Below are 24,880 nucleotides of genomic sequence, written 5' to 3' on the forward strand. Positions count from 1 at the left end.
ACCCAGAAGAGAGGGGAGGGAAGCGAGGGAGCTGGGGAGAGATGCTCAGGGGAGAACCGGTGTGCACTGCTGTCAAAGGGAACCTTGTTTCTCTCCGATAAATAACAAAACTAGAAAATGGCAGCAAGAAAGCCAACCTTTGGGAAGCTGGAAGAGTGCCAGGAACCTGGGATCAGGCAAGCTTCTATGTGCTACCCCCAGGCTACATACGGCCTCTTGAGATTCCGTTCCATCACAAACCTAACTCCAAATGGAAAGCCAGGGTCGCCAGGCCCTGGAGTGGGGTTTCCCGGTAATCACGTGAGGCCCGCTACAACTTGACGTAGCTGGGTGGGATGGGAGCCCTGTACTGAGCATTCAGTGCTGCACTCTGCACCCAATAAGCCCTCAATAAATACTGTCAATTGATTGAAGGGAAAACATTTGGCAATGGGGTTCAGGGACAGAACCAAAGTCTGAAACAAACCATAACAATGGGTGCCAGTGGCAGACGTGGCAACCTGGCTGGCCGGCCAGGGCAGGAGTGGTTCTTTGTGAGTAAGAGAGCCTAAGGCGTGATCACGGCACTTGGCTTGGGCCAGATGGAAAAGCCATTGGTTCCCTGACATAGTGAAGGGCTGCTTTTCCACGAGGGGATTCCTGCCTTCCCTTCAGTCATACCTACAACACATGAATAAAGGCACCGGAGAGTGGCAGCAGTTTTGAAGGCAAAGGGCAGTTGCATGTAAAAAGCCAGTGAGTCGAGGTTTCTTTCTGTCTCTCCCCCTTAATTCCCGCCCCCGTCGGAGGTTCTGGAAGGAATGGCCCTCCCTCCCTCCTGGGCAAAGGTGGCCTGACCCACGTGCTCTCTTCCAGAAACCCGACCCACCTCCCCCGCCTGTGAAAGTTCCGGTTAAGAAGGAGAACCAGTGGTTCGACGTGGGCGTCATCAAAGGCGTCACCAATATGATGGTGACCCACTACTTCCTACCACCTGACGATGCCTCCCCGACGGACGTAAGTGCCCCTGGGGTTGAAGGGGAGCCCCTCTTGCCCGCCACTCTGTCGAGGGTTTGGACCACAAGGCCAGCAACAAAGATGGGATCCTCCCAGTGTTCCTCGCCTGAGTCCTGGGCTAGGGGCAGCCCTCCATTCCCCCTGCCATGTATTTGGGCTGGACAGCTGTCAGCGTGGAGAAGGTGGGGGCAGAGGAAAGCGGATCCGGAAAACATAGGGGTGGCCCAGGGATGTGAGCAGGAGAGGAGAGTGGAGTGGCTGGGTCTTCCTTCTGGCCTCGAGAGAGCTCTGATCTGCAGGGCGCCCCACCTTTAGCCAGGAATGGGCTTTAACAAAACAGTGTCGATATTGTGCTTACTCTGCCCAGGCCCTGTCCTTCTCAGGGCTCAGTGTCCAGGAGGTTCAGGTTGGTCTTCTTTCCCTTCCCCCGTGCCCCTTCCGTGTCTCCTGGCCAGGATGACTCCGGCACCATCCCCGACTACAACCAGCTAAAGAAGCAAGAACTGCAGCCCGGAACAGCGTACAAGTTCCGTGTGGCTGGGATCAATGCCTGTGGGCGGGGCCCCTTCAGTGAAATCTCAGCTTTCAAGACGTGTCTGCCAGGCTTCCCCGGAGCCCCCTGTGCCATAAAAATCAGCAAGGTCAGTTGTGCCCTGGCCCTCAGTTCCCCAGCTGCCCATTTTCTCAGCCCTTAGAACAGTGCCCTGCACACAGGAAGTGCTTAACAAATACTGCTCTGACCTCTGCCTGTACTCTAACTGCAGGCCATGCTGGCCTGGGCTTATCATAGTGTACTTTCCCAAGCACTCAGTACAGTACTCTGCACACAGTAAGTGCTCAGTAAATGCAGTCGATTGATTGGACCCGGCCTGGGGCTACCCTGCCTCAAGGCTGCCAGTGTGCCCCTGAACCCTGTCCCTTATCTAGCCCACCTGAGTGGGGGTGGAGAGACTTGGGACTTAAGGTGCGGGGAGGGAAGCCAAGTTTGCCTTACTGCTTTGGGTCTTTCTAATGCCTACCTCCTCCCCCACCCCCGCAATCTCTTCGGGCTTGTCCTGCCAGAGTCCTGATGGTGCCCACCTCACCTGGGAGCCCCCTTCCGTCACATCGGGCAAGATCATTGAGTACTCGGTGTACCTGGCCATCCAGAGCTCACAAACAGGCGAGCAGAAGAGTTCGGCGCCGGCCCAGCTGGCATTCATGCGGGTGTACTGCGGGCCCAGCCCGTCCTGCCTCGTGCAGTCGTCGAGCCTTTCCAATGCCCACATCGACTATACCACCAAGCCTGCCATCATCTTCCGCATCGCCGCCCGCAACGAGAAGGGCTACGGCCCCGCCACGCAAGTCAGGTGGCTCCAAGGTAGGTACGGGCCACCAGGCCCTCTGCCCGGCCCAGGGTGGGCGAGGAGGTGAGAGCAATTGGTGGAATTCACAGAGCGCTTACTGGGTGCAGAGCACTGTAACAAGCTCCTGGGGGAAGTACAACACAACAGAGTCGGTAGACGTGATCCCTGCCCACGAGGCTTACAGTTTACAGGGGGAGGTAGAAAAAATAGATTAGGGTTAGGGGAACTGGTAGAGAATAAGGATAATGATGTACATACTCTGGAGCTGGGTTGATTAAGAATAATAATAATGTTGGTATTTGTTAAGTGCTTACTATGTGCCGAACACTGTTCTAAGCGCTGGGGTAGACACGAGAATCAGGTTATCCCACGTGGGGCTCACAGTCTTAATCCCCATTTTACAGATGAGGTAACTGAGGCACCAAGAAGTTAAGTGACTTGCCCAAAGTCACACAGCTGACAAGTGGCAGAGCCGGGATTCGAACCCATGACCTCTGACTCCAAAGCCCGTGCTCTTTCCAGTGAGCCATGCTGCTTCTCATCAAAGCGCTTAAAGGGGTTCACTGCCAAGTGCCTCATTGATGCAGGGGGAGGGCGGATAGAAGTCTGGGAAGGCCTCTTGGAGGAGATGTGACTTTTGAGAAGGGTTTTGAAAACGGGGAGCAGGGTGGGCTGTCGGTTGAGAAGGGGGGGGAGTTTCGGGCCCGAAGTTTGAACATGTGAACATGGGCAAGGGGTCGGTGGCGGGCTAGACGGTCGAGGTAATGACAGTATTCACTTTGCACTTAACTGTGTGCAGAGCACTGTACTAAGTGCTGGGAGAGAATACACAGGGAGTTAGGCACAGTCCCTGTCCCTTAGGGAGGGGGCTCACAATTTAAGAGAATAGGTGGGTGTTAGAGGAGCAAAGTGTGTGGATTGGGTGGTAGTAGGAGATCAGCGACGTATGGTAGGAGGAAGAGAGGGCAAGGAGCCTGACATAGCTTCACATAGCCTAGTCTGTGACAATTTGTTTGGCTGATCAATGTATGGACCAGTTTCTCCTGCTCACCCAGTTCACTTGTGCTGGCTTTTTCAGCACTTGAGAGAGGCTAAAGAACTTACCCTCTAAAGATGGTCTCAGTGCTTTCTCCTTTGAAACAAAACATAACACACGTGTCTTCCTGAATTGAGCCACTGACAATCCTCCATTGGTTTCACAGGGTCTTCCGGACAACCTAGCTATCTTACCTCCTCTTATTTTCTTCACCCTGGCAGTGCTCCCTCATATAACACCATCATATGAGGGGGCTTCCTTTGCCTTTCCAAATAATAATTACCGTGGTCTTCTGAAAGACTTAAAATGGACTAAGTGCTGGGTTGGATTCAGATGTGGTTTCTGTCCCATGGTGGGTTCACAGCACGGCCTAGGGGGAGGAGCCCGGGCCCGGGCGTCAGAAGGTCATGGATTCTAATCCCTGCTGTGCCACATCGGCAGTTTGACCTTGGGCAAGTCACTTCACTTCTGAATCAGTTACTTGTCTGTAAAAATGGGAATTAAGACTGAGTCCCCTGTGGGATAGGGACTATGTCCAACCTGATTACCTTTTATCCACCCCAACACTTAGTACAGTGCTTAGCACATAGTAAGTGCTTAACAGATGCTATTATTATTATTAACTGACTCATTAAAAAGCCTTGTCATCTCGACCTGGTGGATGGAAGCTGCTGCAATCTAGGTCACTCCCCGTCCCAGACCACCCCCCTCCATTGATCTTGCAACACACGATCCCCTTGTCCTTTTTGACTGCTGTCCTTCTGACCCAGCTCAATGTCTCCTCCCTCTTGGGCTTCCATTCCGAATGTGTCAGAAGTCTGATTCCCATTGCCAGAGCAGGAGTAACAGTGCCAGACCGGGGCCATTTTCCTGGATCTCCTGCCCTCACCAGTATCTTCACTGTTTTGACTCCATTTTCATTTGCCTGGAAGTATTCTGGACTGCCAGTGACCAGAAGGAAGCCCCTCTCTAAGCCAGCTCTCCGAATCTCACTCCTCTGATGTAATCTTAGCAGGAGTACAGTGACGGGCAGAAATAGATCTGGTGTGAATTAACTGCATTTGAAGCAGTTGCCCCATTCCGGTTTCTGGAGAGTCGGTGTCGATTCGTCCGGTTCTCCCTAAAACACGAGGGTTGGGCTGTGGTGCAAACTCTGCTGATGCCTAGATCCTGTGGGGCCCTGGGGACAGAAAATGCCACCCTAGTTCCCGAGCAGCGTTCTGGCTGAGATGGGTGATTCATTCAATTGTATTTATTGAGCGCTTACTGTGTGCAGAGCACTGTACTAAGCGATTGGAAAGTACAATTCGGCAACAGATAGAGACAATCCCTACCCAACAACGGGCTCACAATCTAGAAGGGGGAGACAGACAACAAAATAAAGCAAGTAGACAGGCATCAGTACCATCAAAATAGATCAATAGAATCGTAGATATTTACACATCATTAATAAAACAGAGTAATAAATATGTACAAATATACACAAGTGCTGTGGGGAGTGGAAGGGGGTAGAACAGAGTGAAACCGTGTACTTTGGCAAGAGTTTGGGATACCGTGGTGCTTTTCAACAACAATGTCAACCACCCTAATTATTGACCACCTTCCCTTACCCTGCTGGAGCCCCCTCCCTTTTTTTTTTAATCTCCCATGTCTTGTTTCTTGTGTTGTAATTAAAGTGATCCCTACCAACAAAAGTTGAACATATAATAATCGTGGCATTTGTTAACCATTTATTCTGTGCTAAGTACTGGAGTAGGTACAATACAAGCAAATGGGAGACAGTCCCTGTTCCCTACGGAGCTCATGGTCTAAGGTGGGGGGCGGAGGGGAGGGCAGGTGTTTCATTCCCATTTTACAGATGAGGAAACTGAGGCCCAGAGGAGTTGTGACTTGTCCAGGGTCATACAAGCAGGCAAGTGGGATTAGAACCCAGGTCCTCTGACTTGCAGGCCCATGCTCTTTTAATGCCTTCTACGACCCTTCCTTTGCTTTGAGGTCCGTTAAGTTCTTAATGGCCAGTATCCCATATTGATCTGCTACTACACCGACTGCTGCAAGTCCTTCTCCTAACTGTGAAATCTTACATTGACTTATTAGATGTCAGGCCTTTTTTTTTTTTGTCAGCTGGCTTCTCTCCTGCCCGCTTCTGCCGCTGCTCTTCCCACTTCTTCCACATCCTTCCCAGGCCACTGTACTTTCAGGAGGGACAGTCCCAGTTGGTCAGCAGAGACTTCCCAGAGGTTTATGATTGGCAATGCCAACAGTGAGGCGAGGTACCTCTCCGAGATCGTGCTCTTTGGAGGCTTCTGTCATGTCGGGCTCCCAACTGCAGATTTGTGCCCCTGGTCACCTACTGTCCATGCTCCCCGAGCCCCTGCGAGAAGCTACGGCCCCTTCACCTTTCCTCATTTCTCTCCCTGCCTTTTAATTCCAGAGTCAAGTAAAGACGGCTCTGGAACAAAGCCTGCGAGCAAGAGGCCCTTCTCCTCCCCGGAAATGTAAGTCAGGCATGGGGGCTGTTTTCCTGACCCTTTCTGCGGGAGATGGGGGCGAGGGGTGTTAAAATGGAAGCGGCGGTGGGGCTGGTAAAGTTTTGTCTGAGGCCAAAGAAGCTAAAGAATGGCACCTCTTCCTACATTGGATCGTTTTCCTCTTTGGTGGGCCTCACTGTAACCGTCCCCTCTCTCCTTTCCCTCCCAGGAAATCAGCTCCAAAGAAGTCCAAGGCAGATGGCCAGTGAAAGGACAGCTCCAGCCTGTCCCCTGCTCCTGCTCCACCCCCTCGGCTCTGCTTCCGAGACCGACAACGCCTGCTGCCGCCCCGCGCGCCTCCCCTCCCCCAACTTCCACCCCCCGCGTGAGCCGCTGGCCACAGTTTTACCTGCGCTCGTCATTTTTTAAAGAGGAAAACAAACTGTTGTGAAGAAAGCACATTTCACCATTGGGGGAAGAAAGGCAAGGATGGGGCCAGGAAGACATGCCCCTCACAGACCCTCTGCTTTGGATTTGCGCAACGGGACCCTTGGATAGACGCAGCCCGCCCCAGAGGGCTCATGGGAGAGAATGGGGAATAAACTGAGAGAGGCTGTCAGCCTCCCCAACACGCGCTCTGGGCACTGGCGGTTCCGTGCAGGCTCTGTTCCCGTTCTGTGTTCAAAAACTGAGGGGAAGAAGTTAACTCGTTTTTTTAAAAAAGAAAAAACAAAAAAAAACCAAAAACAAAAAACACAACAAAAAAAAAGCCCACAACAGACACATTTTGTTTTTCATCAGCCCTGGGTTTTCCTGGCTGGGGAGCGAGGGGATGAGGACGGTAAAAAGAGCAAGGAATGAAAAAAGCACTTGAGCCTTTTTCTCCCCCTTCCCTTGGAAGATGATGCTCTGTTCTGCTCCGGACCCCGGGGACCGCTGCCAGCATTGAAAAGCCCCTTCTGCATCAGTCACCAAGTGGGGCGTCTCCAGTGGCTGTTTTTTCCTGTTTTTTTTTCCTTTCCATCTCTTGTTCTCAACCACCCACGCTCCTTAAACCCACCCTCCTGACTCGGCCCCCCCACAGGGCCACAGTTGGGCGGTGCCGATAAGGGAGCAAAGGACCCATTGGAGGGGACACCCCTCCTGGATGGCAGACTCAGCCCCAGCCCGGACGTTTCCAGTCCGTGCAAACTCAGCGGCCTTCTCGCCCCTCCCCTCAAACCAGTTGTTAGTGGTCTTCTGTGGCGTGAGCAGGGCTTTCTATGAGAGGAAAAAAAAAAACTGAACGGGGCAGCCCGATCCATAGGATGCTTTACTGTGGAGAAGGAGGTCACGGAGGGGCACCCCGCAAATACTGCTCTCCTGGTCGGGGGGGGGTTGTTTTTGTTTTTACTTGTTGAAGTTGACAGAATGAAGTTATCACTTTTTATTACAATCTCAAGCGTGTGGGGTTTTTGTTTTTTTTTTGTTTGTTTTTTGTTTTATTGTCAGCTATGTACAGATTGAGTTTGGGGGTGTTTCGTTTTTTGTTCTGGTTTAGTGTCTAAAGTCTTAGGGTGCAGGGCAACAGCAGCAATGGAGGAAAAGACATCTGAAGCGGCTTCCCTACCCTCACCCCTCAGCTTGGAGCGGACCGTGGAGCAAGGCTGGGGCGTTCGGGGGTGGGGGGTACCCAGCAACTTCTTTTGAAAAGTGCTTGCAGCTGCTGGCATCGTGACTTTTGAAAGGGGACGGATCGGTTGTTTTTTGTTTTTGTTTTTTTCCCCCAATGCCAACTCTGTTTGCATGTTGCTGCCACTCCCTCGCCCCCTCCTCCCTGTGGTTGACTTAATTTCTCCCTTCTCCCACCCCTCCCCTTTTCTCACCAGGATAAAAAGGGTCCTCCCTGGAGCCAGGTAGCTGCTCCCAGCCTCCTGCCCGACGCCTACAGGGTCGTCCTGGCAAATCAGGAAGCGTGTCTAGGGCTGGGAGCTTGAAGCGAGCTGGGTACTTTAACCCAGGATGGAGGAAAGACCAAAAGAGACTGCTGATTTCACAGCCTCCAGGACTCCCCGTTCAAGTCCGGGCTGCCTGGAAAGTTTTCCCAAACAAAAAAACCCTTTCCCTCCCTCCCATTGAGCCCTTTTTAGGTTGGGGGACAGGGGAAAAGCCCTGATATGAGAGGACTTGCAAAGTTTTTGACTGCTCATGGGCACCTAATAGCCCCTGTGGAGCTGCTCATACCACAGGGAGCTGCTGGGCGATGCCCCCGCCCCCTCCACAGGTGTGCATCACAGAGGTTCCCCTGCCCTCCACCGGTCCTAGGGGCCGGGAGGGAACCGAATCCAAGTGGGCAGCTCCACCGACAAATTCCATGAATTTGTGGACCCGCTTCCACCTCGCCTCCCTGCCAGAGTTGATGATGCTGAGCCCGGCTGCCTGCTGTGAGATCCAAGTTGGGAGGGGGGTCGGCGGGGGGGGAGGGGACGGCTGAGAAAGCTGAACTGGATGGGCAAAGGGAGAGAGAAGAGCCCTCACCTCCTCAGTGAGCTGCAACCCCTGCATTCTGGGTTGGCAACACAAGCACTTTTTAATGTTGTAAAGAGAATTTCAAACCAAGAACTCCACCTCTGCACCCTGGCCAGCGGTTCCCCCGCCCTGTTCTTGGGAATGGGGAAACAGCAGCTCTGGCTGTGCCCGCCTCCCTCTGCCCCCTCCCGCCCCCTCCGGGCTCCTGTTCTTTTGTATTATAGTGGATTTCGCTGTGGAAACTTTACCGTTTAGTCTTTTGGATTCCACTCACCTGGCCCTACCCTCTGTTTTTTTCCCCCCTTTTTGAGAACAGCGTATCTCTTCCATTGTAGAGTTAATCCCCGTGACTCAATATTACCATAGTGCTATCTGTCGTTTTTGTGCTATTTTGAACAATTAAAGACATTTTTTGGAAATAATGATCTCTGTGTCTCTCCCCCGTGTCCTGGCCCCCTTCCCCATTTGGTTAAAGGCGGTTGGATTCTGAGCGGAGGCCACAGACTCCATGGGCAGGGCTACCTGAAGCGGGGCGGAGGTGGCCCCCACGTGCCCTCCCTGAAAGTGTGCAGGGTTCAGATTCAGGCTGCCACTTTGGTCAGCCCCACCCTTCATGGAGGAGGCTTGAGCCTGGTTTTATCTCATCCCCAATCCTGTCAGCACTGTTCCTTCACCCCTCCCCTCAATGCCCACCCCCCCCACCCCCCCACCCCCCCCCCCGGTTGCTCTGTGCAATTAGCCCTGCATGGAGATTTCTAGAATCCATGGGGGCTTCAGTGTTCCCAGGCCCAGAGCAGGATGGGGAGGAGAATTGAGCTAGGACAGTGGTGCTGCCAGCCAAGGAAGGGTGCAGCAGGAGAGGAGGCAGGACCATTACCCCTGTCCACTGGGAGAGAGAAGAGCCAGCAGCTGCAAGGCCTAGGAGAGGAAGGAGCCGGGCAGGGTGGCAGGCAGAGCCAGGACCTAGAAACAGGCCCTCGGGGTTTCCTGGCTGCCTCCACAGTCCCAGCTCTGTCTGCCCTGGAGCTACTGTTTCCTGCCCACCCCTTGGCACGCATCATGCCCCTTCACCCTCCTGGCCTGGGACAGCTAAGTGAAAGGGAAAGTGGCCCCCTGGAACTCCACTGCAGATGGGGAATGGCATGACCTTACCAGAAGTCCCAGTGAGGGAGAGTGGAGCGGTCCGGCTGCAGCCTTTCTCGTGTTGATGTGCCATCCCGGAACCCGCATTATAGGTGAGAGTGTGCACACCAGGCTCCCTCCGTGCCCCCTGCATCCCCAACCCCCTTTAATGAGAAGCAGCATGGCCTAGTGGAAAGAGGTCATGGGTTCTAATCCTGACTCCACCACTTAGCTGTGTGACTTAGGGCAAGACACTTGATTTCTCTGTGCTTCGTTATTATTATTACCTGCAGCCTCAGTCTCCCTCTCACATTGTCCGATGAGCGGAGATGAACTAAGAGCCTGGAGGCGTTCATCACCCGCTTTTATTGTCAAAGTGCTGAGAATGCCTGGCGCCCGCAGGCCGACAGAAGAGCAGCAGCTCAGGGGAAGGGGCCTGGCCTGGGGGTCGAGGCCAGGCTATGGGCAGTGAGAAGGGAAGGGCGGGTCTGTCGGATTCAGCAAGCACAACGTTTCCGCTCGCATTTCTCCTGGTAAAGGTGAACTGTGTCTTTCAGGACCAGATCTGGTTCTTGGTGCTGCAGGGACAAATCGGAGTAGGACCCAATGCTGAGACCCTGGGCAGTCGAGCCTCCGACGCTGAGGCTCCCGGCCCTGTTGACAGACAGTTTAACTGGGGGGACTTCCCTCCCCGACACCAGGAGCTCTAGCTGAGTTGAGGGTCAGCTTCACCCCTCTACCCCCGTCTCACCTGCCTCACAGCTGCCTGCACGGCACTCTGGAAGGCGAGATCCACGTTGGTGGCCTCCTTGGCACTGGTCTCAAAGTACTGGGCATGTGTTCTGGCACACCACTCCTCGGCCTCCTCGCGAGAAACCTGGGCAAAGTGGTCGGTACCCCTCAGGCCGGGCCGTAGACCCCAAGTCCTCTAGACTGTAAGCTAGTTGTGGGCAGGAATGTAGCAGTGTTGGCTTAGTGGCTAAGAGCACAGCCCTGGGAGTCAGAAGGACCTGGGTTCTAATCCCGGCTCCACCACCTCTGCTGTGTGACCTTGGGTAAGTCACTTCACTTCTCTGGGCCTCAGTTACCTCATCTGTAAAAATGGGGAACAAGTGTGTAAGCCCCACGTGGGACAGGGACTGTGTCCAACCTCACTGACTTGTATCTACTTCAGTGTTTAGAACAGTGCTTAGTAAGTGCTTAAATATCATAATTATTAACTCCTGTTATAGCGTACTCTCCCAAGTGCTTAGGACAGTACTCTGCACACAGGAAGTGCTCAATAAATACCACTGACGATGATGAGTAATAGTGAGGAGCGCCCCGCAGCCCTGCACCCTGTCCAAATGGACACCCACCTGGCTGCCCGGGCCAGGTCCTGAGAAACGTAGACCCACAGACCCCGACCCCAGCACTAACCGTCCCTTCCATCCTCCAGGCCTCTCAGCAGGACTGAGGAGAGGGGGGAGTCGGGGACCCACCTGACGTCCGGGCAGGTCCGTCTTGTTCCCAACCAGCACGAAAGGGAAGTGGTTGGGATCGGTTGGGGCGGCCTGAATCAGGAACTCCTGGTGCCAGGTATCCAGGGCTTTGAAGGAAGACGGGGCTGTGACATCGAAGACGAGGAGGCAGCAGTGAGAGCCCCGGTACAGGCCCACTCCCAGCGACTGGAACCGTTCTGTGCCTGCAGTGTCCCAGATCTGAAGGGGAGGAAAAAACCCTTTAGAGGAATCTGTGCCACCTGACCCGGTCCCCCACTCCCACCCTCGGCAACAAACTTCTCCCACTCAACCCATCAAGCTCTGCATCCCTCAGTGTACCCCACCCTGCCTCCCACTAGGGGAGAAGACTCACCACCCAGAACCCCCAAGTAGTCATAACTTTTCAGTACAGCTGGGGCTACCAGCTGCTCCCTGTGAGGGCATGGGCCTTGGGGGGGTGCAGAGAGGGAGGGAGGGGAGAGAGGAAAAGGCCAAACACCATCCCCTCTCCTTCCTGGCCGCCCCCCCACACCCGCCCCCGAGATAGCAGCTGATGACTTTCACTGACAACTTGCTGGGGCCAGAGCCCGCAGTGGGGTGAGGGATTGTCATACTGAGCGACAGAGGAAGAAGGCCTGGTCCCTGACTTGTGATCAGAAGGGAGATAGGACAGACACATAACACACATCAGAAATGCATAAAAGTATATAAAATTGTGGGTGATTTAGGAACAGTTCTACGAGGATGATGACCCAAGAATAAGCACCTTTCCCTCTCTGGTCTCTTTGGACAGGATCTGGGGAGATCCAGAGTCCAGGAACCAGTCCCTCCCTATCCCACCCGGGCTCGTATGACTGAGGCCCCTCCCCAACCCCTACTTTGCCTTCTGCCCTGGGTGGCTGGGACCCCAGCGTGGGGTGGGGGGAACAGGGAGAGAGGTGGGGAGAGAGGAGAGGCAGCTTTTTGTGAAGGGAAAGTTGATTTTAGAAGATTTGCCTCAGGGAATCATGACCCTGGGGGAATTCACTGTCGGGAGCAACTGGGGAGAGTGGCTGTCCCCTTGGCCCCGTGTTCACAGCCAATTGAGGATGATGGAATCCAGGCTGCTGCACCCTTGGCATCGAATTGTCACAGCCTCAGTTTAGATGTCTGAACGTCCAGCTTCCTCCATTACACTCAGAGCTCCTGGAGGGCGGGGACCCACACCTGTTTTGTTTGGGTTTTTTTCCTCGGTAGCCCCAGGACCTAGTGAACATAATCGACAGAGATATATCCTGGTATATTTACTGGAGTGACTGGCGGGAACTGGAGACAGGTAGAACTGACAGGGGGAAGGCTGCAGAGAGGAGTGGGTTGTCAGTAACCCTTCAGAGAAGGGGACACAAAATTCTTCACGTGTGTGCGGGGTGGGGGTGGTGGCCTGGTTCGCATGGCAAAGTGCAGATAAGTAATTTGAGGCAAACCTCTCTCCTTTCCAGGACCACCCCTAGTGCATCCAGAGGAAATGTTTCCTGGCACTTGGGCCCCCATCCTGGCCCAAGCAGAGGCCCAGCTGGCAGGAGCAGAATCCTGCTGAGTCTGTAATCATAACAATAATAATTGTACTTATTAAGCGCTTACTACGAGGCAAGCACTGTTCTAAGTCCTGGAGCAGATACAAGTTCATCAGGTTGGATACAGTCCTTGTCCCAAATGGGGCTCAGTCTTAAGACCCATTTTACAGATTCATTCAATAGTATTTATTGAGCGCTTACTATGTGCAGAGCACTGTACTAAGCGCTTGGGATGAACAAGTCGGCAACAGATAGAGACAGTCCCTGCCGTTTGACGGGCTTACAGTCTAATCGGGGGAGACGGACAGACAAGAACAATGGCACTAAACAGCGTCAAGGGGAAGAACATCTCGTAAAAACAATGGCAACTAAATAGAACTGAGGCACAGAGAACTGACTTGTCCAAGGTCACAGAGCAGACAAGTGGCAGAACTGGGATTAGAACGCAGGTCCTTCTGACTCCCAGGACTGTTACTTTATTCACTAAGCCATACTGCTTTCCAACATCCAACACCCCCAACACCCAACACCCCAAAATGCTGCTTCTCATCTTAGGGAGAACTGAGCTGGGATTCCTCAATCATGGGACTGGGCAAAAGCAAAAACAAACAATCTCCCAGCTCCACCTAAAGTGTATTAATTGAATGCCTTCTTAAAGCACAGTATTCATTCCATAGGAAAGAGGTCCCTGGCTTCAAGTGGTTTACCCTCTGACGGAGTCAGGAAGAACAAGAATTGAAACAGAGACAATAGAAAAAAATGTAAATACAAGACACAAAAACCCAGAAGAAGGACACATAGAAATAAATCTACCCAAGTGTTACCAGACTGGCCTTCCCCTCTTGGGTGGGAAGGGGTGGAGTGGCTTGGGCTAGCTGTGATGGCTAAATCATTGGGAAATATTTATTGGGAAATAAATCTACCCAAGTGCTAGTCCGTAAGATCCTTTTTTTAATAGTATTTGTTATAAACTTACTATATAATAATAATAATCCTGGTATTTGCTAAACACTTACTATGTGCCAGGCACTGTACTAAGCGCTAGGGTAGGTACAAGATAATTAGTTGGATAGAGTCCATGTCCCACGTGGGGCTCACAGTCTTAGACCCCATTTTACAGATGAGGTAACTGAGGCAGAGAGAAATAAAGTGACTGGCCCAAGGTCACAGCGCCAACAAGTGGCAGAGGCAGGATTAGAACTCAGGTCCTCTGGCTCCCAGGCCCATGCTCTTCCCAGTTGGCCTCGCAGGGAATATGTCTACCAGCTCTGTTATCAATACTCTCCCAAGCTCGTAGTACAGTGCTGGGCACATATTAAGTACTCAAATACTATTGACTGATGATTGATTCCTAGAGTTCTAATGAACACGGCCCTCCCTAACCTGGAGAACCAACCCAGGTCTCTTGGACTCACTCCTACATCCTGCTCCCTCTCAGACCTGGTTGGAGAGCAGAGCAGTCTGGCCCGGCTCACGTCAGCCTGAGGTAGGGGCCGGGGTAGGGGGTGATGGTGGGGTGGGTGGGTGTTTGGGGGGTGTCTGTGTGTGTCCATCCCCTAGGACTCTCCCCAGTACCTGGACGGTGACGGTCTGGTCGTCCAACCACAGATCCTTGGTGAGGAAGTCAGCCCCGATGGTGGCTCGGTACCGGTTACTGAAGCGGTTATTGACATACTGGTTCATCAGCGCAGATTTTCCCACCCTGAGGGACGACTGAAGCCTCAGGGGCTGGGATCCTCCCCTCTCCCGTCTTCCCCCAGGAAGGGGCAAAGCTGTGAGTGAGTGGAGGGATCCGACCACAAAGCTCTCTTCCTCTCCCTGTTGGTCCTTCCCTCTCCCTGGTGGGATGGAGGATGGGGGAAGCCAACCTGGCTTGGGGCTGGGCGGTGACCCAGCCTCTGACTTCTCTCCCTCCAGATCCTTCTCCCCGTGACACTAAGGGCAAGGTAGGGTAGGTAAATATAGGTGGGTCCAGCATGAGGCCCCGATGGAGATGAGATAGGAATGTATCTATGTATCTGTTGTATTCTCCCAAGTGCTTCTCCCAGTGCTCTGCACACAATAAGTGCTCAATAAAAACCACTGATTGATTGATCGATTGGTAATCCACCACCTCTCTCTGGGCTCCCTCGTCCCCACCCCTACCCCCTCAGGGTTCTAGAAGGTTCCTGAAGCCCCCTCCCCCCCGCCCACTCACCCTGAGTTTCCAACGAGGAGGAGTTTGAGGTGGGACTGCCTTGAGGTGGACATCCTGGGGCTGGGCCTGGGAGGGGAGAGAGTCCAGGAGCTGATCGGTAGAGAGTGGGGAAGCCAACCAGAGGCTGGAAAAGGAGAGGGAGGGGTGGCTCTGGAGGTCTTTCAAGTGGCAGGGTTGGGCAGTGAGCCGTCACAGCCACTCCGCCCCTTCCCTCCCCAGAGGGGAAGGCCTGTCTGGTCCGGACAGGGTGGGGAGGGAAGGGGCCCGGCTGCCCGGGGCCACGGGCGGAGCTGGGATCCCGGATCCGGGGGCAGGGAGGCCAGGGAAGGAGGAGTCACAAGTAGGAGGGAAGTGAACGAGGCCGTCTGGGCGGGCCCCGAGGGAAGAGGTGGCAGGATAGGCGTGGGTGCGGTCTTGAGCCCCCCCGAGGGCCCCCCACTTTGGCCTGGGGGGTGCCTGGAGCTAAGAGCCCCTGCAGCCTGGCCGGAGGGGTGGGAAGGGCTAAGAGATGGTGGACCCCCTCCCATTTCCTCCTCTTTCCCCCTCTCCAGCCTCCCCTTATCTCCCCCGGCCCGGCCCAGCCCGCGGAAGCAGCCGTTTTCCCCGGGGGCTCCAGAAGCGGCCTGTCCCGAGAGACCTTTGCCTCCCCGCACCCCAAGGTCCGCACAGACCCGCGGGGAAAGGGTTAACCAGGGGTTGGAGTGGGGGAGAGATTGAGGAGTCGGCCAAAGTCGTGGGGGTGGGGGTGGGGGCGGGGGAGGAGGGAGGGACGGGGCCCAGGCCCGGGCCATCAGCTGAGCGGCCGGTCACATGAGCCTTGAGTCTGCACCGGTCAAACGTTGGTCCGGGCTGAGCGTCGCTGTCCGGACTGGTCGGAGCTGGTGGTGACTGGTGGGAAGGGGAGCCAAATGGGGATCGGGGGTGGGAAGGTCGGGGGGGCAGCCTTGAGGGTCTTCTGGGCCCCCCACCCCATCCCAGGCCTTGCACTTCCACCGAGCCCCTGGCCCTGGGGAGGGTGAATTGCTCCCAAGACCGACCTACCGGGGTCTGGCAAAGGTTGGTATGGGGTGGGGGCTGGGGCTGGCCTCCTCCTCAGTGTGCCACCCCCTGTCCTATCCCCAGGAGATGGAGCGGCAGACCCTGACCTTCTGGAAAGACCGAGTGGAGCAGGAACTGGACCGGGTGCTGCAGTTTTGGACCAAGCACTCCCACGATGTGGAATATGGGTGACTCCCTTGCCCCCCCCCGCCCCCCACCCCCCAATTAGCCAGTACTTCCCTCTCTGCACCCTGTCTCTTGGGCCTCTCCTCAGACAGTGGAAGTTACCCAGGGCTGGGGGTGGAGTTCATTCCCTGCCCCCTCTCCCCTCCTCCTTGCCCTCCCACCCAAATTGGCTAATGTTTCCCCTTCCACATCCACTCTCTTGGGCCTCTCTGGGAATAAGCTCATTCCCTACCCCCACCTTCCCCCACTCTCTGCCCTGTGCGGGAGAAGGGGACCAGTCCATGCTCCAAACGAAGAAACCTCTCCAACCAGCCCAGGGGCTACCTGGGTCCTACTCCCAACCAGAGAATTGGGGTTGGGGGCACCTCACACATACCCACTGTCCTGAGCTGCTCAGGGAGCAGTAAACAAACCCACAGGGCAACCTCCTCTCCCTTTTCCTCTCCCTCCTCCCCCACCCTCCTTTCCCTCCTCTCCCTCCTCTCCCACCCTCCTTTTCCAACCTCCTCTCCCTCTTCCCCATGAGGCTGTCCAGGGAAAAGGAAGAGCAACACAAAGCTGGGGGCCTGGGAGTCCCGTAGGCTCTGCTCAGGGGCTAACTGAGTCTCTTACCCCTAGAGGATTTTTTACCTGTCTGGGTCGGGATGGCCAGGTGTATGATGACCTCAAGTATGTGTGGTTGCAAGGCCGGCAGGTGAGACCCCTCCCATGCCCTTCTCTCCTGCCTGCAAACATATACTTTCCACCTGAGGAGAGTTTTCTCCTCAGGGGGAAAGTAGATCTAGCCTTATCTGCCAGCCTTGCTGCCAGAGTGGCTGAGGGGAGCTGGGGCTGTGGGGGCGTTGGCCCTGCCTTCCACCCTGTGGCCCAGGGAGTGTTTTTGTCCCGGCCCCTCCAGGTGTGGATGTATTGCCGCCTCTATCGCAAGGTGACCCGGTTTCGCCAGCCAGAGCTCCTGGAAGCAGCCAAAGCAGGTATCAGCCCCAGGAAACACTTTCCACCCTCTGAGCTGGGCCTGGCATGCCTCTTCCATGGGTGCTTCCGTATTCACTGCCCCTGAGACCGGCCCCTGGGTCTCGGGATCATGGGAATAGCCAGCCGGCTCACGGCCGAGGAAGGACAGAGGGGCGGGCCTCAGAAAGAGGTCAGAGATGGTCCTGATCCAGGGTGGCAGTTTCAGGGAGAGCAGATCAATTTTTTTTTTCATTTTTCCCCCTCCCCCTTACCCCACGGCAAATGAACTCTTCCATCTTCCAAATGAACTCTCAGAGAAGTGGTGTGGCCTAGTGGAAAGAGCATGGGCCTGGGATTCAAAAGACCTGTGTTCTAATCTCGGCTCTGTCACTTGTCTGCTGTGGGACCTTGTGCCTCAGTCTCGTCATCTGCAAAATGGGGATTAAATACCTTTCTCCCTCCTACTTAGACTTTGAGGGCCCTGGTTATCTTACATCTACCCCAGCACTTAGTACAGTGGTTGGCACATCTATCAATCAATCTATTTGCTTGGCGCATAGTAAGCACTTAACAGATACCTCAAATATTATTTATATTATTCCATCCTCATTGACCCAAGGGTCCTACTTCACCCCTGCCCCTCTCTCTCCCTCACTGTGGGTTCAGAGCAAGCCTGTGGGGACTTTGGGCTGCTAGGCCGGTGGGGGATTGAGATTCCAAGCCTGACACCCCTGGGTAGGAGGTGAGTTCCTGCTGAAACATGCCCGCGTGTGCCCCCCTGGAAATAAGTGTGCCTTTGTGCTGACTCGGGATGGCCGGCCCGTCAAAGTCCAGCGTACCATCTTCAGCGAGTGCTTCTATGTCATGGCCATGGATGAACTCTGGAGGACCACGGGGGAGACCCGTTACCAGGTTTGCTGGCTGTGCGCAAGGCCTGGGACCCTGGAGTGGTGGCTCCCAGTCCCCAACTGTAACCGACAGTCCCCCTGTTGGGAAGGGAGTTTTGGGGGTGTTAAAGGGACCCTGAGGCTGATCCCTCATCCTAGAGCTTAGGGGAGGAGGAAAGTAGGTGCTGGTGGCAGGCGTCCCCCTCCGCAATGCAAAGAGCTCAGGGCAGCTGGGTCCTCGCTCGGCTGCTGCTTGACCAGGCTAGGGTGACCGCCTCTTCCTCTGTCTGGGCTGCCTAGAGGGAAGCAGTGAAGATGATGGATCAGATTGTGTTCTGGGTCCGGGAGGACCCGTCGGGGCTGGGCAGACCCAAGCTGTCCGGTGCCCCTGCGGCGGAGGCCATGGCCGTTCCCATGATGCTGCTGAACCTCGTGGACCAGCTCGGTGAGGCAGATGAGGTCCTAACGGGGAAGTACAAGGAGCTGGGAGATTGGTGCGCCCAGAGGATCCTGCGGCACCTCCAGGTGAGGAGGGGCCCGGTGGGAAAGGGAGAGAGGGCATGGGGACCCAAGGAGGCCAGTGAGGAAAGGGAAACTAGGCTAGGTGGGGAAAGCTTTGCCTATCTTGTGGGGGTGGGGAGCACTGTGTGAGGGAGGAGTGCCCTGGGGAGGTGAGGGGACACTGAGGGGAAGGTTTCTGAATCAATCAATGGTATTTATTGAGCACTTACTGTGTGCACAGCACTGTACTAAGTGCTTGGGAGAGTGCAGTATAACAGAGTTGGTAGGCACAGTCCCTACCCACAGTGAGCTTACAAAGCCCCCCGGCCACGTTTGGAGCCAAACCTGGTCAGCCTGTGACCTGATCAAGAGACCAGGCTGTTACCTGACCTTCGTTCTATGTGTAGAGTCTATATCTATAAAGATTATACATTAGTTATTAGTTATTACCCATGGCGTAATGGATAGAGCATGGGCCTGGGAGTCAGAAGGTCATGGGTTCCAATCCCAGCTCCGCCACTGGTCTGCTGCTGTGACCTTGGGCAAGTCGCTTCACTTTTCTGGGCCTTAGTCACCTCATCTGGAAAATGGGGATTAAGACTGTGAGCTCCACATGGGACAACCTGACTACCTTGTATCTATCCCAGCACTTAGAACCTTACTTGGCGCATAGTAAGTGTTTGACATATACCACTGATGTCCATTTCCCCCTCTAGACTAAACTCATTGTGGGCAACGAAGGGTGTTAATCAGCTCTGTTGAATTGTACTCTAACAAGCGTTTAGTACAGTGCTCTGCACAAAGTAAGTGCTCAATAAATACCACTGAGAGAGGGAGCTTGGGAGGGTGGGGATGGGGAGCAACAAGGCCTTTGGGCTTTCTCCACTACCCCCTGGGGCTGGCACCTGGCTGGCTAACTTCCTGAGGCTCCATGGGTCCTCTGTGCAGAGGAATGGGCAGGCGGTGCTGGAGAACGTTTCCGAGGATGGAGAGGAGCTGCCCGGGTGCCTAGGGCGGAACCAGAACCCAGGTGAGCGTCCCGCTGGGCTGGACGGTGGGCCTAGAAGAGGTAGGACTCAGTTCCTGGGTCCCCAGAGGAATGAGAACAGGGGAAGATGAAGTCAGCATCCCCTCTTCAGGGTGGACTGCGGGAGCCACATTTTCCCAGGGCTGAGGGCTGTAAAAGGGCTTCTCTGCCCCATTGTGGAGTGGGGGCGGAGGATGGGAGAAGGCCGGACCACAAGCAAGGAATTGGGGACTCCAGGAATGCAGGCTCCCAAGTCCTAACTATGGGCTCCTTTCTCCCCCCTGTCCTCCACCCCCATACTGAGGGTGTTGCCACTGCCTAGTTGGCCTGGGGGGGTGGGGGGAGCTGGGGGGGTGCTTTTCTCCTTGCCTCAGTTTCTCCCTCAGCCCCAAAGCCATCCAAGAGCTGGGGGAGAGTGGAAGTGGGAGCCCGCTGACTACCTGCTGGTGGCATGACCACCGCCCGCTGCCGTAGGGCATGCGATAGAGGCAGGCTGGTTCCTGCTGCGCCACGCTGCCCGGCGTGGCGACCTCGCCCTGCGCGCCCAGGCCATCGACAAGTTCCTGCTGCTGCCTTTCCACTGTGGCTGGGACCCCGAGCATGGTGGCGGCCTCCTCTCCTTCCAAGATGCAGACCAGCTCTGCCCCACCCAGGTGAAGGTGCTGGGCACACAGTTCAGCGGGCGGCGGAGGGGTGGGGGGAGGTGTCCATGGCTTCCACAGTTGAGCCTGTGGCTCTGGCCCAGCCCAGGATTGGGGATGGATTCTGACAGTTCTCCCCTGCCCATGGGAAGATGGATCGGGTCTGGGCCCTCATAGGGGAATAGGGTCACCCCCCTACAGCAGCACAAACACCAGCTGCATGTGGTCTGCCCAGCCCAGAGACTGCCTCTCCTCAATGAAGGGACTAGGTTTCCTCACTTCCATAGTGCAGGGGAGGCAAGGGGTTTCAGAGTGGGGGCCGATGGTCCAAGAAAAAAGGAGGGAGAGCCAGACATCCAGGGGAGAGTCATGCGCACAATCAGTAAATGGTACTTATTGAGTGCTTACTGTGTGCAAAGCCCTGTTCTAAGGACTTGGGGAGAGTACAGTATAACAGATTCATTCTCTTGGTACTGTAAACTCATTATGGATTGGAAATGTGTCTGTTTATTGTTATATTGTACTCTCCCAAGCGCACAGTACAAGCTCAATAAATGACTGAATGAATAAATGAATTCTCTGCCCACAAGAAGTTTAAAATTACACGTGCACACTCTCTCACTATGGCTATCGTTCTCACTCAGTCTGGAGCATTTAGGAGGTGAGAAAAATAACAATGGTATTAAGCGCTTACTATGTACTGAGCACTGTTCTAAGCTGGGGTAGATACAGGGTAATCAGATTGTCCCTCGTGGGGCTCACATTTTTTAGTCCCCATTTTTACAGATGAGGTAACTGAGCCACAGAGAAGTTATCACATAGCTGATAAGTGGTGGAGAGAAGCAGCAGGCAAGGGCAGTTCCCCCACACCCTTCCCTCTGCCCTAGAGCTTGTATTCACCTCACCCCTGGGGCCAGGCAGGTTTAGGATGCTTGGCTATCTGCTACTGCCACTATCTGCCCTTGCTGCTGCTCAGCTCAACCCCCTGGGCTTGTCACTCTCACTACCGCTGGGGCCCAAAACAGGAAACCAAAGCCCTTCTTTCAAGTGGGTGGCAGGAGCCGAGTGGGGCGGGTTCAACTCGCAGGGGTGGATCCGTGGAGGGGATGGGATCCAGTCTTCCCACCACAGGCCCTGCAGGCTCTTCTTACCCCCATCGAACTGCCTTAGAGGGCTCATGGAATGTACTGAGCACTTATTCGGTACAGCACAGCACTGTACTGAGTGCTCAGAAGAATACAACAGAGCTTACAATCTAACAGGGAAGAGAGACACTAAAATAAATTACAGACAGGGGGTATTAGGTTTATGTACAAAGGTACTCACCCCACACCCCTGTCAGGGCATAAGTGCTTAGGGAGTACAGACTCGAATGCATAGGTGATGCAGTAGGGAGGGAAAATTAGGTGAGGAGATGAGGTTAGTCAAAGAAGGCTTCCTGGAGAAAATGTGATTTATAGTAGGGCTTTGAAGATGAAAAGGGTATTGGTCTGCCAGATATGAAGCGAGAGAGCATTCCAGGCAAAAGTGAGGGTGCGAGCAGGTGTCAGCAGAGAGAAGCGAGAGGTAGGCACAATAAGGTTAGCATTAAAGGAGCAAAATGTGCAGGTTGACGTCTAGTGGGAGTGGAGCGAGGACAATTAGAGCTGGAAATAGTCTGCTGCGATAAGAAGCACCATGGCCTAGTGGATAGAGCAAGGACCTGGGTTCTAATACCAGCTCTGCCACTTGCCTGCTGTGTGACCTTGGGCAAGTCACTTAACTTCTCTGCACTTCAGTTACCTCATCTGTAAAATGGGAATTAAGACTGATTCCCATGTGAGGCATGGACTGTGTCCAAGCTGTTCAGCTTATATCTACCCCAGCCCTGACTACAGTGCCTGGCACAAAGTAAGCACTTAAAAACCATTTTTAAAAAGTGTTCTGGAGGATGAAGAGGAGTAGGGAAAGGGGTCTGGGAAGAGACTTCATTCATTCAATAGTATTTATTGAGCGCTTACTATGTGCAGACCACCGTACTAAGCACTTGGAATGTACAATTCGCCCTTACCATGGTATCCAGTGGGGCAAACTCCACCCCAACAGCAATTTCCAGTTTGGGAGGGTAAAAGGGAGGGAGGGTCTGCCAAGCAAGCCAAAGGCTGAAGGAGTTTAGGTTAGAATTCCAGCCTGACTGAGGCTCCTCCTCTCTGTCCACCCCATGCAGCTGGAGTGGGATATGAAGCTGTGGTGGCCGCACAGCGAAGCCATGATCGCCTTCCTCATGGGCTACACCCAGAGCCGAGACCCCACTTTGCTGAGCCTCTTCTGCCAAGTGGCTGAGTACACGTTCACTAAGGTGAGGAGTGGAGGGAATGAGAAGCAAGACCAAACCCTACTCCCCAACTCCAGGCCCTTCTTCCCAGGAGAGATCCTCATCAATGGTATTAATTGAGCACTTAATATGTTCAGAGTACTGCACTAATGACTTGGTTGAGTGCAACAGAGTTGGTAGACAAGTTCCCTGCCCACAACGAGTGTACAGTCTAGAGGACAGTAAATCTGGCTTCCCCGCAACATCCATCTCCAGCAAGTCCTCCCAACCCTGGGATCAGGAGTAAACAGCCTACCCCAAGGCCCAGTGGAGTATACGGGCGTGTTTGTGGATACACCTGATTTGTCTGTCTCAGTTCCGGGACCCGGAGTATGGGGAATGGTACGGCTACCTGAATCGGGAAGGAAAAGTGGCCCTCACTATTAAAGGAGGCCCTTTTAAAGGTGAGTTGGGAGCTGGGTCCACCAGCCCTGTCCCCACCCTCTCTCTTTGCAGGCACTTATTCAATCGGAGCTCTTACTGGGTGCAGAGCACTGTATTGAGCACTTGGGAGAGTGAAATACAACAGACATATTTCCTGTCCACATGCAGGCATTCATTCACTCAATCGTATTTATTGAGTGCTTACTGGGGGCAGAGCACTGTACCGAGCACGTGGGAGAGTGAAATACAACAGACACATTCCCTGTTCACATGTAAGCATTCGTTCACTCAATTGTATTTATTGAGTGTTTATTGGATGCAGACCACTGTACTGAGCATGTGGGAGAGTGAAATACAACAGACACATATCCTGTCCACATGCAGGCATTCATTCACTCAACCGTATTTATTCATTCAATAGTATTTATTGAGCGCTTATTCTATGCAGAGCACTGTACTGAGCACTTGGGAGAGTGAAATACAACAGACATATTTTCTGTCCACATGCAGGCATTTATTCATTCACTCAGTCATATTTATTGAGCACTTACTGAGTGCAGAGCACTGTTCTGAGTACTTTGGAGAGTGAAATACACATTCCCTGTCCACTGTGCGCTGGGGTAAAGAGGTTGTCCCAAGTGAGGGTCGCACTCTTAATCCCCATTTTACAGATGACGTAACTGAGGCACCAAGAAGTCAAGTGACTTGCCCAGGCATTTATTCATTCACTCAATCATATTTATGGAGCACTTTTGTGCAGAGCACTGTACTGAGCACTTGGGAGAGTACAATATAAAAGCCACAATTCCTGTCCACATACAAGCATTGATTCAGTCATATTTATTGAGTGCTTATGGTGTGCGGAGCACTGTCACAGCGCTTGGGAGAGTACAGTATAGCAATATAACAGTCCCATTACCTGCCCCAACAAGCTACAGTCAAGGGGGGGAGGCTGACATTAAAGAAATAAAATTACAGATAGGGATAGGAGTGCAGTGGGGGCTCCTGGCATTATTCTGCCTCCACTGTGCTCCTCCCTTTTCATTCATTCATTCAATAGTATTTATTGAGTGCTTACTATGTGCAGAGCACTATACTGAGCACTTGGGAGAGTACAATATAAAAGCCACAATTCCTGTCCACACACAGGCTTTACTCAATCGTATTTATTGAGCACTTATGGTGTGCAGAGCACTGTCAAGCGCTTGGGAGAGTACAATATAAAAGCCACAATTCCTGTCCACATACAAGCATTGATTCAGTCGTATTTATTGAGTGCTTATGGTGTGCGGAGCACTGTCACAGCACTTGGGAGAGTACAGTATAGCAATATAACAGTCCCATTACCTGCTCCAACAAGCTACAGTCAAGGGGGGGGAGGCTGACATTAAAGAAATAAAATTACAGATAGGGATAGGAGTGCAGTGGGGGCTCCTGGCATTATTCTGCCTCCACTGTGCTCCTCCCTTTTCATTCATTCATTCAATAGTATTTATTGAGTGCTTACTATGTGCAGAGCACTGTACTGAGCGCTTGGGAGAGTACAATATAAAAGCCACAATTCCTGTCCACATGCAGGCTGTTATTCAATCGTATTTGAGCACTTATGGTGTGCAGAGCACTGTCACAGCAGTTGGGAGAGTAATATAACAGTCCCATTACCGCCCTCAACGAGCTACAATCTGGGGGGGAGACTGACATTAATCTAATGAAATAAAATCACAGATAGGGAGAGGAGTAGGGTGGGGGCTCCTGGTATTATTCTGCCTCCACCGCGCTCCTCCCTTTCGTCCCCTCAGGCTGCTTCCACGTGCCCCGCTGCCTCTACATGTGTGAGGAGATGCTGGTGAGCCTGCTGCAGGACGAGGCGGCCTAGCGCGACCCCTCCTTCCCCTTATTTTCCCCTCTCTGTCTTCCGTGTCCCTGCAATAAAGGACTTGACCGTGGGGCCCCATGCGTGAGGGAAGGACAAGACAAGATGGCGGAAGGGGGGAAGGCGGGCCCGAGGGGAGGGCAGGCAGGCGAGGCCACGTGACGCAGCGACGGCCAATCGGCTGAGGCGAGGCGCGCGCGCGCCGTGTGTGGGGGGGCGGTCCTTCGTTGCCGCCCTCCTTCCGCCCCGCTTGCCGAAGCCGAAGGGAAAAGGGGGCGGGAGAAAGGGATCCGGCGCGCTGATTGGACGAGCTCCCCGGGAGGGCG

At 54.0% G+C, this 24,880-nt stretch overlaps 3 protein-coding genes across 9 annotated transcripts in view; 2 read left to right on the forward strand and 1 right to left on the reverse strand.

Annotated features, from left to right (window-relative positions):
• HCFC1 (host cell factor C1) overlaps nucleotides 1-8,776 on the forward strand; it is a 34,009-nt gene extending 25,233 nt beyond the window's left edge. For all 5 annotated transcript variants that reach the window (XM_029067440.2, XM_029067441.2, XM_029067442.2 and 2 more), the window contains 5 exons: nucleotides 856-996; nucleotides 1,452-1,637; nucleotides 2,059-2,356; nucleotides 5,813-5,876; nucleotides 6,079-8,776. In XM_029067440.2, coding sequence (XP_028923273.1) covers nucleotides 856-996; nucleotides 1,452-1,637; nucleotides 2,059-2,356; nucleotides 5,813-5,876; nucleotides 6,079-6,118 — 729 coding nt within the window. In that variant the 3' untranslated portion in view covers nucleotides 6,119-8,776. The remainder of the gene's footprint in view (nucleotides 1-855; nucleotides 997-1,451; nucleotides 1,638-2,058; nucleotides 2,357-5,812; nucleotides 5,877-6,078) is intronic.
• Nucleotides 8,777-9,826: 1,050 nt separating this feature from the next.
• LOC103170674 (ras-related protein Rab-7a-like) lies at nucleotides 9,827-15,035 on the reverse strand. Its single transcript, XM_029067640.2, has 5 exons — nucleotides 14,711-15,035; nucleotides 14,089-14,263; nucleotides 10,961-11,179; nucleotides 10,231-10,356; nucleotides 9,827-10,057 (listed from the first exon to the last, which is right to left on the reverse strand). The coding sequence occupies exons 1-5, from the start codon at nucleotides 14,761-14,763 to the stop codon at nucleotides 9,977-9,979; spliced, it is 654 nt and encodes a 217-aa protein (XP_028923473.1). The 5' UTR covers nucleotides 14,764-15,035; the 3' UTR covers nucleotides 9,827-9,976.
• Nucleotides 15,036-15,069: 34 nt separating this feature from the next.
• Nucleotides 15,070-24,635, forward strand: LOC100082474 (renin binding protein). Of its 3 annotated transcripts, none has more exons than XM_029067638.2 (11): nucleotides 15,070-15,369; nucleotides 15,833-15,936; nucleotides 16,553-16,628; nucleotides 16,833-16,908; nucleotides 17,628-17,800; nucleotides 18,076-18,300; nucleotides 19,225-19,306; nucleotides 19,778-19,956; nucleotides 22,151-22,282; nucleotides 22,614-22,701; nucleotides 24,481-24,635. In XM_029067638.2, exons 2-11 carry the CDS (start codon nucleotides 15,836-15,838, stop codon nucleotides 24,555-24,557), a joined length of 1,209 nt encoding a protein of 402 aa, XP_028923471.1. In that variant the 5' UTR covers nucleotides 15,070-15,369; nucleotides 15,833-15,835; the 3' UTR covers nucleotides 24,558-24,635. The 3 variants fall into 3 exon arrangements, with proteins under 3 accessions (XP_028923471.1, XP_028923470.1, XP_039768304.1); XM_029067637.2 differs by lacking the exon at nucleotides 15,070-15,369 and adding an exon at nucleotides 15,495-15,601; XM_039912370.1 differs by lacking the exon at nucleotides 15,070-15,369 and adding an exon at nucleotides 15,523-15,594.
• Nucleotides 24,636-24,880: the final 245 nt, after the last annotated feature.

Source organism: Ornithorhynchus anatinus, chromosome 6, assembly GCF_004115215.2.
Source record: "Ornithorhynchus anatinus isolate Pmale09 chromosome 6, mOrnAna1.pri.v4, whole genome shotgun sequence".
Classification (NCBI taxonomy): domain Eukaryota; kingdom Metazoa; phylum Chordata; class Mammalia; order Monotremata; family Ornithorhynchidae; genus Ornithorhynchus; species Ornithorhynchus anatinus.

Coding starts and splice junctions, on each gene's coding strand:
- LOC100082474 (XM_029067638.2), top strand. CDS start 15,836: ATGGAGCGGCAGACCCTGACCTTCTGGAAAGACCGAGTGGAGCAGGAA. Junction 15,937..16,552: donor TCCCACGATGTGGAATATGG/GTGACTCCCTTG, acceptor TCTTACCCCTAG/AGGATTTTTTACCTGTCTGG. Junction 16,909..17,627: donor CCTGGAAGCAGCCAAAGCAG/GTATCAGCCCCA, acceptor ACCCCTGGGTAG/GAGGTGAGTTCCTGCTGAAA.
- LOC103170674 (XM_029067640.2), bottom strand. CDS start 14,763: ATGTCCACCTCAAGGCAGTCCCACCTCAAACTCCTCCTCGTTGGAAAC. Junction 11,180..14,088: donor ACCAGACCGTCACCGTCCAG/GTACTGGGGAGA, acceptor CCTCCCCTTCAG/ATCTGGGACACTGCAGGCAC. Junction 10,058..10,230: donor TGCAGGCAGCTGTGAGGCAG/GTGAGACGGGGG, acceptor TTGTCCCTGCAG/CACCAAGAACCAGATCTGGT.